Source organism: Mauremys mutica, chromosome 1, assembly GCF_020497125.1.
Source record: "Mauremys mutica isolate MM-2020 ecotype Southern chromosome 1, ASM2049712v1, whole genome shotgun sequence".
Taxonomy (NCBI): domain Eukaryota; kingdom Metazoa; phylum Chordata; order Testudines; family Geoemydidae; genus Mauremys; species Mauremys mutica.
Window position 1 is genome coordinate 247,780,700 of NC_059072.1, and position 14,475 is coordinate 247,795,174.

The 14,475-nt window shown below is 40.8% G+C and overlaps 1 protein-coding gene across 11 annotated transcripts in view; it reads left to right on the forward strand.

Moving 5' to 3' along the window:
- Positions 1-14,475, forward strand: part of MAP4K4 (mitogen-activated protein kinase kinase kinase kinase 4) — a 236,973-nt gene that overhangs the window by 157,575 nt on the left and 64,923 nt on the right. For all 11 annotated transcript variants that reach the window (XM_045006210.1, XM_045006202.1, XM_045006185.1 and 8 more), the window contains exons 8-12: positions 2,214-2,268; positions 7,372-7,450; positions 9,900-10,075; positions 10,418-10,490; positions 11,495-11,705. In XM_045006210.1, the coding sequence (XP_044862145.1) occupies positions 2,214-2,268; positions 7,372-7,450; positions 9,900-10,075; positions 10,418-10,490; positions 11,495-11,705 (594 nt within the window). The remainder of the gene's footprint in view (positions 1-2,213; positions 2,269-7,371; positions 7,451-9,899; positions 10,076-10,417; positions 10,491-11,494; positions 11,706-14,475) is intronic.

The following is a 14,475-nucleotide window of genomic DNA, read 5'->3' on the forward strand; positions in this document are numbered from 1 at the left end:
TTAGTTCTCCCCAGCTGAGCCTGAACTAGTAACTAGTCAGTCCTTCCCTCAATCAAGCCCCCTCCTGGAGTGGGGGGAACTAATTGGATTTACAGTGACCAGAGTGGTGGTTCAGCTGCTTGTTCTCAGCACTCTGTCACAATCACATAGAAGATTTAGCCATCAAACAATATATTTCTCCAAAAATTAATTGGACACAACTGGTCCTGCACTGAGCTACAAGCATCAAATCTAACCTCCCTAAAAGTAAAATTGGCTTGATGGTATTTATACCAAATTTTGTTTTTGTTTTTGCTACATCTTCTAAAGCTAAATTCCTTTATAGAAGCTTTCTGGAAATCTCCTAAGTACCTTTTAGCTTGTTTCAGGGAGCCACAAGAGAGGGAATAAAATATGAAATGTGTTTTTAATCTTTACTCAGACTAATGCATCTCTCCAACCTTAAAAACTAAGAGAGGTAGCTAGGAAATGTGAAAGTCTGTGATTATAGTTACATCAAGAGCACTGGAACTAGTGCGTTGGGGTTGATACTCGTGTTAGATATATGAATGTCCCTGGTTGATGTTATGCACACCTGAACATCTAGCTAGGATTGAGCCCATTTGTCTTGACTAATAACTTTACATATTCCTTGCCCTGATTGAGATCTGTGGAAAAAAATTAATCCCTTTCAGGGTGGAGTTGATAAGACATAAGGGTGAAGGTTAAAGTAAGATAACAGACCTCAATAGATAGAAATTATTCTGAGGGGGAGAAAACCCCCAAACTAATCTACATGTTTAATAATTAAAGGGGATCAAATGTAAAGGAATTCCATGGGGCATACAAACCTGTGATTTATGCTCATGTCTCTTAAAACACTCCCTTATTGCTCCTGATGTGAAGGGGAGGTACTTCACATAGAGAGATCTCAATATCCTCCTACTACATATTCTATTTCTTAGAAAATTAGTGTTTTACAGGCTTACTTTAATCATTGCAACTGATGGGTTGAGCCAGAACAAACTGGTGCCTGGTTGGGAAGCTTCTGGGGCCTGAAAATGCAGTTGTTCCATTGCTTGGAGCTAATGGTGAGCACAGAGAAGAGTTTGTTCACCCATTCCAGGATGTCTTCCCATATTCTAAAAGGATTATCAACCTGGAAGCTCTGAGCACTATTTTCCTCAATGGTAGTTCTCTTCTCCACATGCTGAATGGGGGTGATATTGTCTCCTGTCAGGACCTACTGTAGCCCCTTGAGCTCAATTCCATTCCAGGACTCTTCAGCAGTTACTTATTTTTGGTGTTCCTATGGTGGAAGAGAATCTCTAAACCATAGTTCTGATTCAGCAGGGAATGCAGTTATCCTGTGGTCCTAGTGGCTATCCAATGCTAATATCCTGAAAGATTTCCATTCCAGGATCCCCCTTGTATAATAACACAAATAATACAAGACTGCTGGGATGAGGTGCTCACTCTGGCCACCAGTGGTCCATGGAACAGTAGCTTCTTACTTTTATTGAGCGCATGGCCGGTTTTCTGTGTCTCCTGGCATTAGGAATTCATGCTGCTAAGACATGTTCTAATTTTACTGGGCAATGTAAAGGTAGAGGTTTGGCTGAACTGACAATAAGCAGCGATGGGCTCAATTTTTTAAAAAAATCCCTACATAAAAATACTGTTAGACTATCAACAGCAGAAAAGAGTTTTTAAAATCTAATTTTTAGAACTATTTTATATAAGGTTTGTATTTCTGATAATTAACACATCTGAAAACTGACTACTTGGTTTCATTTTTGTTTCTAATCTATGCATTTTCAGGGTCTCATATGCTAGGAGAGGGCTTCAATCTTTGGATTGCAAATATTACTGGGGAATGTTCACCTCTTACAATAACTATATCCAGGGAAATATAATTATTTTTTACAGAACTTAACTTTTGGGCAATTATGACCTAATTATGTCTTGAAATGTCCTAATATGAAAGTGTTTGTATACTATTAAGAAATTATGTGTGCAGAATTGTATGTGTGTTTAGATAACACAGATGCTATATGGCATCATATTTGGCATTTTATATTAGGGCTAAAAGAGGAAAAGCCATTTTAAAAATGTTGTTTAAATACCCTTGGTAGCTGGTTTTAGTTTCTTACCTGCAGTTCATTAGTAAATGCCATTATGGAGTATGACAGTGAGAAAGCGTACCTACTAACATATGGTCTCTCTCTTTGCAGAGTGACCTTTGGTCATGTGGCATTACGGCCATTGAGATGGCAGAAGGAGCTCCCCGTAAGTGATATGTGTGCTTTTTCCTAAGGGGCTCATTAAGACAGAAACATATACTTATGAGTTGCTGGTCGTAATTCAAACCCAGTTTTGAGGTTTCTGAAAATACATTGATGGTGTATCTGTACTCCTTGGTTTTTCCTGCACCATAAATATAAAATCCTATAAATGGCAACTCTCTTGATAAAGATACTACTACAGTGTGAAAGCATTACTTTCACAGCGATTGTAATTGTAGTAGTGTAATAGCAATGAGGACTATTTGGAAGTCAATGGGTCTGTAAACTTCCTGACCATGAGATATATTGGGCTTTGGAATTGTGTCCACAGGGAAGTGGTGGAAGCCCTATTGCTTGGGATATTTAAAACCAGACTGGGATTAAAAAATGCTAAAAGTGTACTGGCTTGAAAAATCTTGCTCTGTCAGGGAGATAGACTGCATGACTTAGTAGGCCCTTTCTATCTCTGATTTACATGAGTCTGTGTAATAGTAACATTCTTTTTGAACTCTGAGACTTATCTATTTAAATTTCCTCTTATGAATTGTTTTAGTTTTCATTGGACAGAGTAGAAGACTCTTGGAAGACAATGGTTTAAATTATAGATTTAGCTTTAACACTGTCAGGGAAGAACTTTTAAAAGCAGACTATCTGAGTATATTCAGCTGTCAAGTCTGATGATTTTTGAGGGTAAAATTAAAAACTAAAAATGCCTAACTTTTCCATGGTGCTTTTTTCTCCTTCACGTCCTCTGTGAAGATTAACAAAGCATGAAGCTGACAGCAGCAAGGGGAGCAAAAAACAAGAACTGAATTACAAAAAAAAGAAAAATTGCTTATCAATTTTTTAAGTAACTATTTTATTTGTAAAACTGCAAATTGTCTTTTTTCCTACCACCCCATTCAGACATTCAGGGGTGTTGACTTTTGTCTAGCCTCAAAATGGTAGCTTCATTGGAGCCCATGCTTACAACTCTGATTTTTAAATCTAACGTACAGCTGAGTGTTCTTATCACATTCATGTTTTAAGAGATTGGATGGGTTTTTCTCATAATTGCACATTTGCACGGGTCCAAATCTACAGAGGCTTCTCTCAGGATGAATCAACTAGCACAAAGCTAACAGCATTAGAACCACTATTTCGCTATTAGTTTGCATGTAACCGTAGTTCTTTAGGTTTCTTAAACCACTTTTTGGTTCACATCATGTGAATATTTTTTTGCTCTTCATCCAGTGCTAGTCCCTATTGTATTCCACTGAGGGTTTATACATGTGCATTATGTCTGGAGCCAGAGGATTTGGTAGTAGCAGCTTCTGTTGGTCCGTGCATACGCCCTTGGCTCACCTCATGGTTTTGTCTGAGGTGACAAAGGGAGGGGCAGACCGATCACGTCCCCAGTTTCTTCTTACTGCTGCATGGTCTGGGTTGGAATTATTAGTGTCCTCTTGCATGTGACGCGCCTTAAAAATATACAATTGAACATAGTTTTTAGAGTAGTTTACTGTTCCTATTGTTTTTTTAGTAGTTTTTAGTAGTTTGTTAGTTTTAGGAGTAGAATTAGGGTTCTTTCTGGGGAGTTTTGTTCCGCGTGGACCCTCCCACCCATACCCACATGTGGGTACTGGACTATGCTGAAAACCTCAGTCTTTAAAATCTGTGCCTCCTGCCTGCATTCCTTCTCCGTCTGCGACAAACATCAACACTGCCTCCGTCTGCGACAAACATCAACACTGCGACAAACATCAACACTGCGACAAACATCAACACTTCTCCCAAGAGCTTGGGAGAAGCTCACATTGCATCCCGGTACAGTATCTGTCAGTGCTTCCCCAGCCATACCTGAGAAGGTTGGGCTCTCTGCCTCCGGAAGCCCCTCATAGAAGTCACCATGAAACCTCATTCAGACCCTGTCTGGGTAGCCTCCACTGTACATCGGCCTGAGGCTGCCAGGAGTGCGCCTCCAGCTACGGAGTCTGAAGTCAGCACTGGTGGTACCACCGCTATGGACCATGCGCCAGGGTCTAGCTGAGAGGTAAGGAAGCATGTGGTACTCTCTTCCCTTCAGTGTCGGATGGACCCACGACAGGTTTGTGTGGGGGTCCTCTTTCTCCCATCTTCTCTGGACAGAGCGATCATCACCGAAGCATCCCTCATAGGATGGGGAGTGCACACAGATCACATGACACAGAGAACGTGGGACCCCTTGGGAATCCAGGATGTACATCAATATTCCAGAACGCCGGCCTGTAAGGAAGGCATGCCAAGTATTTCTCCCATCCATCCATCCCCATTGTATTCTTACCATGTCGGACACCACCACCACTTTTTACCACATCAACAAACAAGGGAGCACAAAATCAACTGCTCTCTGTATGGAGGTGATCAACCTCTGGAATTGGTGCATCACCCACCAGATCCTATTATCTGCAGCCTCCCTCCCAGGGACTCAGAATATGATTGCAGATTCTCCCTCAGCAGACGATTTGTGGGAACTCCATGACACCATAGTATGCGATATCTTCGACCAATAGGGGATTCTGACCAGGGACCTATTCAACTCTGCAGTCAACAACAAATGCAGCACTTACTGCTCCAGGGGGGTAGTGGTCCCTTCCCTCAAGATGATGCGCTCATACTCTGCTGGTCGGACCAGATTAACTATGCCTTCTCCCCTCTACAACTCCTGCCACGAGTACTCCACAAGATCAGACAGGTCAGAGCAACGGTCATCTTGATTTTCCCATGCTGGCCCAGTCAGTTCTGGTTTCCCAACCTACTCCACATGTCAGCTGGTCCCCACTTTCTCCAAGCTATTGAGGCAACACCACAACAGGATCAGATACGCGGATGCTTCACCTCAGGGTGTGGTATTTAGATGGGCATCTAATCTAGAACAGGTGTGCTCATGAGAGATGCAAAACATCCCCTTGAGCAGCAGGAAAGAGTCCACTAGGTGTTCCTACCAGGCCAAGTGGAACCACTTCACCCCCTGGGCCCAGCAGAAGGGGCTTTCCCCAGAAGAGGTGCTGATTCCCCTATTTTTGGATTACCTCCTGCCCTTGAAGGCTTTGCATCTCTCCCTCACGATACATCTAGCGGCAGTTAGTGCCTTCCACCCTTTGTATTTACACACCTGTTGACTGCTAGGTTTCAGAAAGGCCTCATCGCAACCATCGCACCCTACAGCCTATTGCTCCCTAGTGGGACCTTAACCTCGTTCTGTTGGCACTAATGAAACAGCCCTTTGAGCTGCTGGCTTCATGTTCCATGTCCCTCCTTTCCATGAAAGTTGCCTTCCTTGCAGCTGTCTCTTCGGCAAGAAGGGTAGGTGAGCATGGGGCCATAATGGCAGACCCTCCTTTCACCACTTTCCATTAGGATAAAGTGTCTCTGAACCTACACCCCAAATTTCTGTCAAAGGTCATATCCAAGTTTCATCTCGACCAGCCCATCCACTTACTGCTCTCTTTCTGAAGCCTTATGCTTCAGAAAAGGAACGACAACTTCATACCTTCAACATCCATCGGGCCTTGGCCTTCTACCTGCAGAGGACAAGAACGATCAGGAAATCTCCTAGATTGTTTATTACTATAGTTCAGAGAGTTAAGGAACAGGCAATCTCCACACAGAGAATATCTAAATTAATTTCGGGGTGCATTCCACTGTGCTATCAGCTGTCAGGATTGCCTCCTCCCCCTGGGGTGAGGGCCCCTTCCATGAGAGCCCAGGCTTTGACCATGGCCACCCGCTCAGATGTGCTGGTTCAGGACATACATAGGGTGGCCATGTGGAGTTCAGTACATACCTTCTCTACGCATTACGCTTGGGTGCAGGACTCTGCTATGGACGCCTTATTTGGCACGGCTGTCCTCCACTCAGCTGTTCCATCCTCATCCTCACACCCTCTTCTGATGTCAATACTGCTTGTTAATCGCCCTCAGTGGAATACAAATAGGGACTATCACACGAAGAAGAAGAGGAGGTTACTTACCTGTAATTGGAGTCTCTTCAAGATGTGTGGTCCCTATCTCTATTCCACTTCCTGGCCTCCTTCCCCTCTGCTGCGGAACCATTGGATTTGTGGGGGAGAAGGAACTGGAGACGTGGTCGGTCCACCCCACCTTTTATCACCTTGGATGAAACCATGAGGTGAGCCAAGGGCACACGGGTGGACCAACGGACATTACTACTTTCAAAATCTCTGGGTCTGGATGCATGATGGAATACAGTGGAATACAGATAGGGACCATATATCTCCAGTTACAAGTAAGCAACCTCCTTTTGTTTTAATTAAATCTCTGTCACTGGGCTCTGTAAGCCTGTGTGTGCATTTCACCTGATTGGACTTGGTAATTGATATTACTTCATGCTAAACTGTTGGGTTCAGATTGGCCCCTCTTACAGAAGAACTCACAATGGGGTCTGTTGGGGGAGGAAATGAGTCATAATGAACCCCTCACCGGTATCCTCTCTGGTCATTCCTTTAGGTTTGCACTCCCTGCAGGATAGTTTTAGAGATCCATTGCCAAGCATGGGAGATTAGGGCCATCTGCACAGAGTCCTTTGCCCCCCTACCATCTCTAGTCTTCAGCACCTCCTTTTCCCCTTCACTCATTGGCAGTGGTGTTGAGCTGAAGTTGAGATACCAGGATGTCCTCCTTTGCCACGGGGCCCCCTTGCTCCTGTCCTCATTTTGGCCCCCAACCTGCTATGTCTCTACCCCTGCCACCTTTATGGATCCTGACACTACAGAGAGCTCTTGTGTTTGGAGAACGGTGTGGGGACGGTGCTGCAGAGGAGGCTGACTCTCCTTTCCATGAGGGAGATGGAGATCTCTGCACAGAGGTCCCCATCATGTTTGGATCTGAGGGGATCATCTAGGCCTTTATATTTGACTGCATTGAACTCAGAGTTAGGGGCAGAACTTTAGTATTAACTTTTGCATTTCAGTTTAATTCTGCTTAATGTCATTCCCGTGTCCATCACATGTAGGGGTTGATGGTGGGGAAATGTCTATGAAAATGAAATAATTCTGAAGTGAAGACAGTGAAAATGCAGAATCATGAGAAGTGGAAAAACAACTGAACAAAATTTTATTTTTTTCCAGCCCTCTGTGACATGCATCCAATGAGGGCGCTGTTTCTTATACCCAGAAACCCTCCTCCACGGCTAAAATCCAAGAAATGGTATGTAGAAGCTACTGTGTTTTCTGTAGTCTGTTTCATGTTTCCTTTACAACATAGCACTTTCTTATTTTTTATTTCATGGGATGCTTTTTTGTTACCATTTCCATGAACTGTAAAATAATTTAGGCTGGCTAAAATCAATCTTTTATTATCTTCTGCACTATTAAATCAAAGCACAAAATGAGATGTGCATTGATTATTTTTTAGCTCTTTTTTTTTTTCAGCAAAATTTTGTCTTTTGAATCATGAGACAAAAAATGAGCTGTTCTGTTGACAGAGCAGCATCATATTAAGGTGACAAATTATACCACAGCTCAAAGACTAGACTTCTGCTGCATTCCTAATATGCAATATCTTTTCTAAGATACAGTATTATAAAGAAACAGGACAGCGCCATTGACTTCTAGATGCTGAGTTGAAAGGAACTATTAAAATTAATGAAGGCTTTTACTATAATTATTGCAAACGATTGAAATTGTTCCTCTTGCCAGCTGGGAATAATCCCTTAACAATACGGGATTTTCCTCCCCATTATTAGACACAACTGATTTGTATGAAGCAATAATTTTCACTAGAATGAGGGTTTATGTAGGTTGAACATGATAACCTTAAAATTGTCAATGAAAGCCTCAGCATTAAGAAAAGTAATGCTTTACTGTGCTTTCTTCTTAAGTGAAGGAAAAGTGTGTGTGTGTGTGTGTTTGTTTCATACAAGAAATATGCCCTCGGTGAATGGAAATTGTATGACTATGAGGTTGAATGGTAGAGTCCCGTCAAAAAATAAATTAGTAAAGTGGTGTGACCAGTTACACCGATCTATAAATAACATAATTAACTCTGTTGACTTGGTGCACTGGATCATTGTTTGGAATGCTGGAATGACTTTCTCATACAGTAGTTACTATTGGAGCATCTGTGTGAGTGTGTTTATTTTAAATAATTTTTTATAAAACATGGAGTTTATGAAGTCATACCTATTCATAGAGTTTTGAAAAAGGATGAAGAAATGCTTGTTTTAGATGTAAGCATTATCTGTAGTGTTTATGACCACAACATTGCAGCATTTTGCTAGTACATAAGAATCAGAATGTTAAACTGGCTAAAAACAGCAGTGGTACTGATAGTGTTTTTACTTAGCGAGGTGAATGAAGGGCAAAAAGTAAACAGGATACGTGATGAAAAATACAATTTTAAGCATTATTTTCACTCTGTTTCTCAAGTTTTATTAGAAACAGAGGTAAGGAGAAAATTATCCTGAAAGTGTCTCTTTAAGCATGTCTCATGTACTCCTGGGGGCATTCTGCAGCAAAAAATTAAAAATTCTGTGCACAATATTTTAGAATTCTGCAAAATTCTGCAAATTTCATTTGTCAAAATAACACTGCATAATTGCCAGTTTCAATTATTTTGGTTTATTTCAAAATACCTGTCAGCAAGTATGTCTGTAACAATACAGACACACGCAAAAATTCCCCCAGGATTAGAGAGTTAAAGAAGCCGATATGACAATGTAGTTCCTGCTTCTCTACCCATTCTCTCCCCCCTCCTCCCATTCCCCAAGCCCAGCTGGGGGGCTAGACACCCAATCCCTCCCCCCCAGAACCCAGCTGCGGGCCCCCCTTGCCCCGACATCTGTCCCCCTCGCCCCCCTGAGTCCAGGGATCCAGAGGGAGAAACAGCCTGATGCTTGGTCCCGGGTTTGCATGGAGTTTCTATGTGCCGCCCTCTCCTTTCCTCAGGGCATGCTGGGAATTGCAGCTGCCAGGAACCCTCTAGTTCCTTCTCCCTCCTCCCAGCAGTGTCTTCTATATGTAAGCTGGGATCTGTCGAGTCCAGTGGCCTCTAGTGATGGCTAGCAGTACTGCAGCCCATTTTTGTGCGGGAAAAGGAAATTCTGCACACACAATGTTAATTTCTGCAAAATTCTGCATTGTGCAGTAGCGCAGAACTCCCCCAGGAGTATCATGGAGTAGTTACTACTTTAGCAATATAACGTTCTCATTTACCAAACATGTATTCCTCATCCCTGTATCCATTATACAGAAGTGAATTGAATTCCATCACTAAACTCCAGTAGTTAAATCAGGGATTAATTTGGTCCTGTGTGTCCCGACTGAACAGATTATAAGGCATTAAGTATTGAGAAAATGTTATTTAAAAAATGCATAGTTAAAAAAACAAAATGTTCTTCAGTTCCTACAGACCTATCCCACTAAGCCAAGTGCATATAAAAACAGGTTGGTATTACTTGCAATAATGGAAGAGTTCCCAAATTGTCTTAGTAGCATTTTTGTGGCTCTTTTGAGGACATCTATTTAAGATACCATTTATGCTGCTAGACAGAAGCATGCTGTTTTGAGGGAGAGAACTGAAGGTTTTTGGACTAATGAGGAAAAACTGAAAAAATGGATTATTTGAGTCTTAGCTTTACACTTCTTTTTTTCCTCAGGTCAAAAAAGTTCTTTAGTTTTATAGAAGGTTGTTTAGTGAAGAACTATATGCAGAGACCCTCCACCGAGCAGCTTTTAAAACATCCTTTTATACGCGATCAGCCAAATGAAAGGCAAGTCCGAATCCAGCTTAAGGACCACATAGACAGGACCAGGAAGAAGAGAGGAGAGAAAGGTATGCAGACTTTTAAAATTAAGCCTGTGCTTACTTGTATATATTTTTAAAAAACTGATTATTTGATATTCTACCAACTTCTGATTTTACAAAAAAATCTAAGACCATATAGTTATCATTGTATACAAAGCCTGTGGATTAAACTGAAGCTCACATCCAAATGAAGGTCTCCTTCTGTCTCTGGGATGAGATGACATTTGAATGGTTCCAAAATGTTGTATATAAATCTGATCATTTAAGATGGTCAGAACTGGATTGCTGAGGCCCTGTAGCAGGAGCTAAGTATTTTAAGATAAAAAATTGAAAGAGCCACATGGAATATTGTTTCCTCTTTCCTGCTAGACGAGACAGAATATGAATATAGCGGCAGTGAGGAAGAGGAGGAGGAAGTGCCTGAACAAGAAGGAGAGCCAAGGTAATAGTTGCTGATGGGAGGCTATTAAAAGATCTAGATAAATAATTTTATAACCTGCCTTGACAAATCTGGAGTATACTTCCTTTTCATAAGCCTTTACACCTGTTACTAAATATAATTAATCACAGACATTCATGAGACATGAACCTCAAAAGGAACATTCGCTCAGACCTCTGAACTTTTTTGAGGTCCCCATCCCGTCCACTCTAAACTTGGATACACGATAGAGGGACTTGATACCCTGTAGACCAGTGGCTCTCAACCGTTCCAGGCTACTGTACCCTTTTCAGCAGTCTGATTTGTCTTGCGTACCCCCATGGTTCACCTCACTTAAAAACTACTTGCTGACAAAATCAGACATAAAAATACAAAAGTGTCATAGTACACTGTTACGGAAAAATTGCTTACTTTCTCATTTTTACCACATAAATACAAAATAAATCAATTGGAATATAAATATTGCACTTACATTTCAGTGTATAGTATATAGAGCAATATAAACAAGCAATTGTATGAAATTTTAGTTTGTACTGACTTTGCTAGTGCTTTTTATGTAGCCTCTTGTAAAACTAAACAAATATCTAGATAAGTTGATGTATCCCCGGGAAGACCTGTGCGTCCCCCCCAGTTGAGAATCACTACTGTAGAGGTGGTGGGTGTGTGAGACTTACAGTGTATGTGTCTGGGGCAAAGTACACAGGTAGCTAGGGTTCTAATCAGACCTCTCTCAGAGTTTAAAGAGAGGATGTAGGCTCGGTTCAAGGACTGGGAAAAAGTTTGGGTTGACTCTTTCTTTGCCTGACCTGGTTTGACATCTTCCAGAGAGAGTACCTGTTTGATATGCATCCAGTATGTTTATTTTGAAAGGCAAGAGATTAAAATTTAAACTAATTGTTTGTGTCTGTGTGTGTGCGTGTGCGTGCGTACTGTATAAGCTTTGGAGAAGGTATTTAATGGCTCTTTAGGCTCTGTGGCATGGGAGGCTTAACTTTCTGCTTTTGCAGTTCGATTGTCAATGTGCCTGGAGAATCTACCCTCCGACGTGATTTCCTGAGACTGCAGCAGGAAAACAAGGAACGTTCAGAGGCCCTTCGGAGACAGCAGCTGCTACAGGAACAGCAGCTCCGAGAGCAAGAGGAGTACAAGAGGCAGCTGTTGGCAGAGAGACAGAAACGCATAGAGCAGCAGAAAGAGCAAAGGAGGCGGCTAGAAGAGGTAGAAATAGAAGACTGGAGCTAAGGTGGCAGAGCTCCTGTTATGCTTATTGTCCCAAGAGCTTAAGAAATATTCCCTGTATATTGTGCAAGAACAATGTATATCCATTAGCTAAGATTTTCAAAACCAGGATCCTAAAGTAAGGCTCTTACATCCATGTGTAGACGTGGTAGTCTGATTTCCAAAAGTACTGAACACCCTGCAGCTCCCAGGAGGTAATTGATTCCAAAAGCCTAAATGCATTGCCTTGTATTTTGAATGGAGATAACTATGTATTTATATATCTGTTGCTATTCAAAATACTAGGTCATTGGCCTTGAGACTTTTGGTGTAGCTGTACAGAAGGGAAGACTTTTATGTTTAGTTATCAGTGTACAGCTTGCTTAAACCAGATCATGCCACTAAGATGACTTTTAGAAATATCTGTCCCTGGTATGTATCCGAGTTCTTTTAGAGCTTTCTTAAACATCTGCATTTGGCACTAAGGCGTGGTGGATGGCAACCTCTTTTTGATGCAGGGCAGACTCGTGTAAGAAACGGGAAGTAATTGTCCTACTCTAGTTGGTACTGGTGAGCCCCTCTGTTGGAGTAGTGTGTCCAGTTCTGGACAAATTGTGGAGAAAGTCCAGAGGAGAGCAACAAAAATGATGAAAGATTTTGAAAATCTACCTATGAAGAAAAGTTAAACAAAATTGGGCATGTTTAGTCTTGAGAGGGAGGGCACCTTTTTATAACAGTCTTGTATGTTAAGGGCTGTTTTGCAGAGGACTGTAATCAATTGTTCTCCGTGTCCACTGAAGATAAAACAAGAAGTCATGAGCTTAATCTGCAGCAAGGGAGATTTAGGTTAGGTATTAGAAAAACTTTAAGAATAGTTAAACTCTGGAGTAGGTTTCCAAGAGAGGTTGTGGAATCACCATCATTGGAGGTTTTTAGAACAGGTTGGACAAATACCTGTTGCCGATGGTGTAGGTTCACTTGGTCCTGCCTCAATGTGGGAGGCTGGACTTGAGGGCTTCTTGAGGTCCCTTCCAGGCCTACAATTCTATGTGTAGTAGCATAAAGGTATATGGTATAGAATACCCATTATTCGTTTTAGAAATGTCATAGGTAGCAAATCATACATAGTATACTGGATTTTTTTCCCATTTATCTTGTAGGAGACATGCCATTTTCATACATTTTTTTTGTATCTATATCCATCTGAATTTTTTAACAAAACCCCAGGTACATTTTTGCATATTTACTCTTTGGGATATACTAATTGTTTGCTTACATAGTTTGTTTGGATTTTGTTTCTCAAAAGTTTTTTGTACATCACCTTGTCCCTTGTGAGTCTATCTTAATTATTTTGTTTCTAAACATTCTTTATTTAAATGTTACTTACTAGCACAACAGCTAGTGAGTAAATAAAAGGTTCTTTAGGACCTGACAGATGGAAAGTTTTCTAAAAAATTTTGCAGACCAAAACTGAGTCTGGGGAGATGAAGTGAAACCAATCATTTAGCTCTTCAGGAAGTACAGGGTCAAATTCCAATTGTCCTCAAATGATCCTTGTTTGATTTGCTGTTACAGCTGTTCATTTGGCATGTAGTTCTTCATCAAAGCTATCTAGTTTTCCAAGCACTGATAATCTTTAACGATGCAATGAAGACCAGATTAGCTCCACATAGTACATCAAGTTTACACATACATTTACGATTCATAACTTTAAGATTTGCATTATGTATTAACCCAATAAATAGTGTAACATAAAGTTTTGCAGGTTACCTTAAGATGTTTTTCCCAACCCCCTTCAAATGTGTGAGTAAATTTACTGCTTTTATAAGGAGGAACTGATAGCAAGGACCCAGCCACACACATTCAGCAGGAAGGGGCTATGAAAGCTTCTTTTCTCTTCTGTCTCCCCCCACCCTCCTCAAACTGCCAAGATAAATATCATTGTAATTCCAGGTCTTGGCCTGTCTTAAAGAGACTGTCAGTTGTGCAGCAATTTTATTATTTGGTCATAAAGGAGACTGGGGAAAGCTAAAATGAGATGCTTAGTTTTTACTTGAGTCAGGATTTGAATTAAAACTTTGGGGTGACCCTAATCTAATGATTTGCTAGTCCCCTGCATGATGATGTTAATCTGAAATCCCGCTTAATACAAAAGTAAAACTTTTTTTTCTTTTAAACATCTGAAAACTCTAGTTCCAGGCATTTTTTTTTTAAATAACTAAGTGACGTAACCCATTTAAACTGCCATGATCAATATGACCTTTTTAATTTGAAATTGCTGTCAGTACAAAAGGAAAAATGCTGCAAATAACAGAAACAGAACAATGTGTCTGTTTGCTAGAAAGAGTCTTAAAGTTTAGTTGAAGGAGTTATTTAGGTGTTAGAGGGTATGTGTAAATATGTGCAAAACTTAAAAAAACGAAAATGCTAAATCAGGTGGAAGTTGCATTTAGGTCAATCCCACACTCTCTTCAAAAAGGCCCTGTAAGTGAATGTTCTTATGTATTAAAAAAAAAAACCCACAATATTTAATATATGTAAACCTACCTCCTTCAATGATGGATCTGTGTGGAGATATGATTAGTTTTCTGTCTTTAGATAGCCTATCCTTCACTTGACTCTTCAGTTTATTCCAGCATAAGCATGTTGGATAGCTTTTCTTTTAGTTTATAAAATCATGTTTTCTTTTGCTTAAATGTATTCTTTCACCCTTTGTTAAAAAATCAGAGCAATTTTGAATAATTTGCTACTGCAAAAAAGACTTCAAACT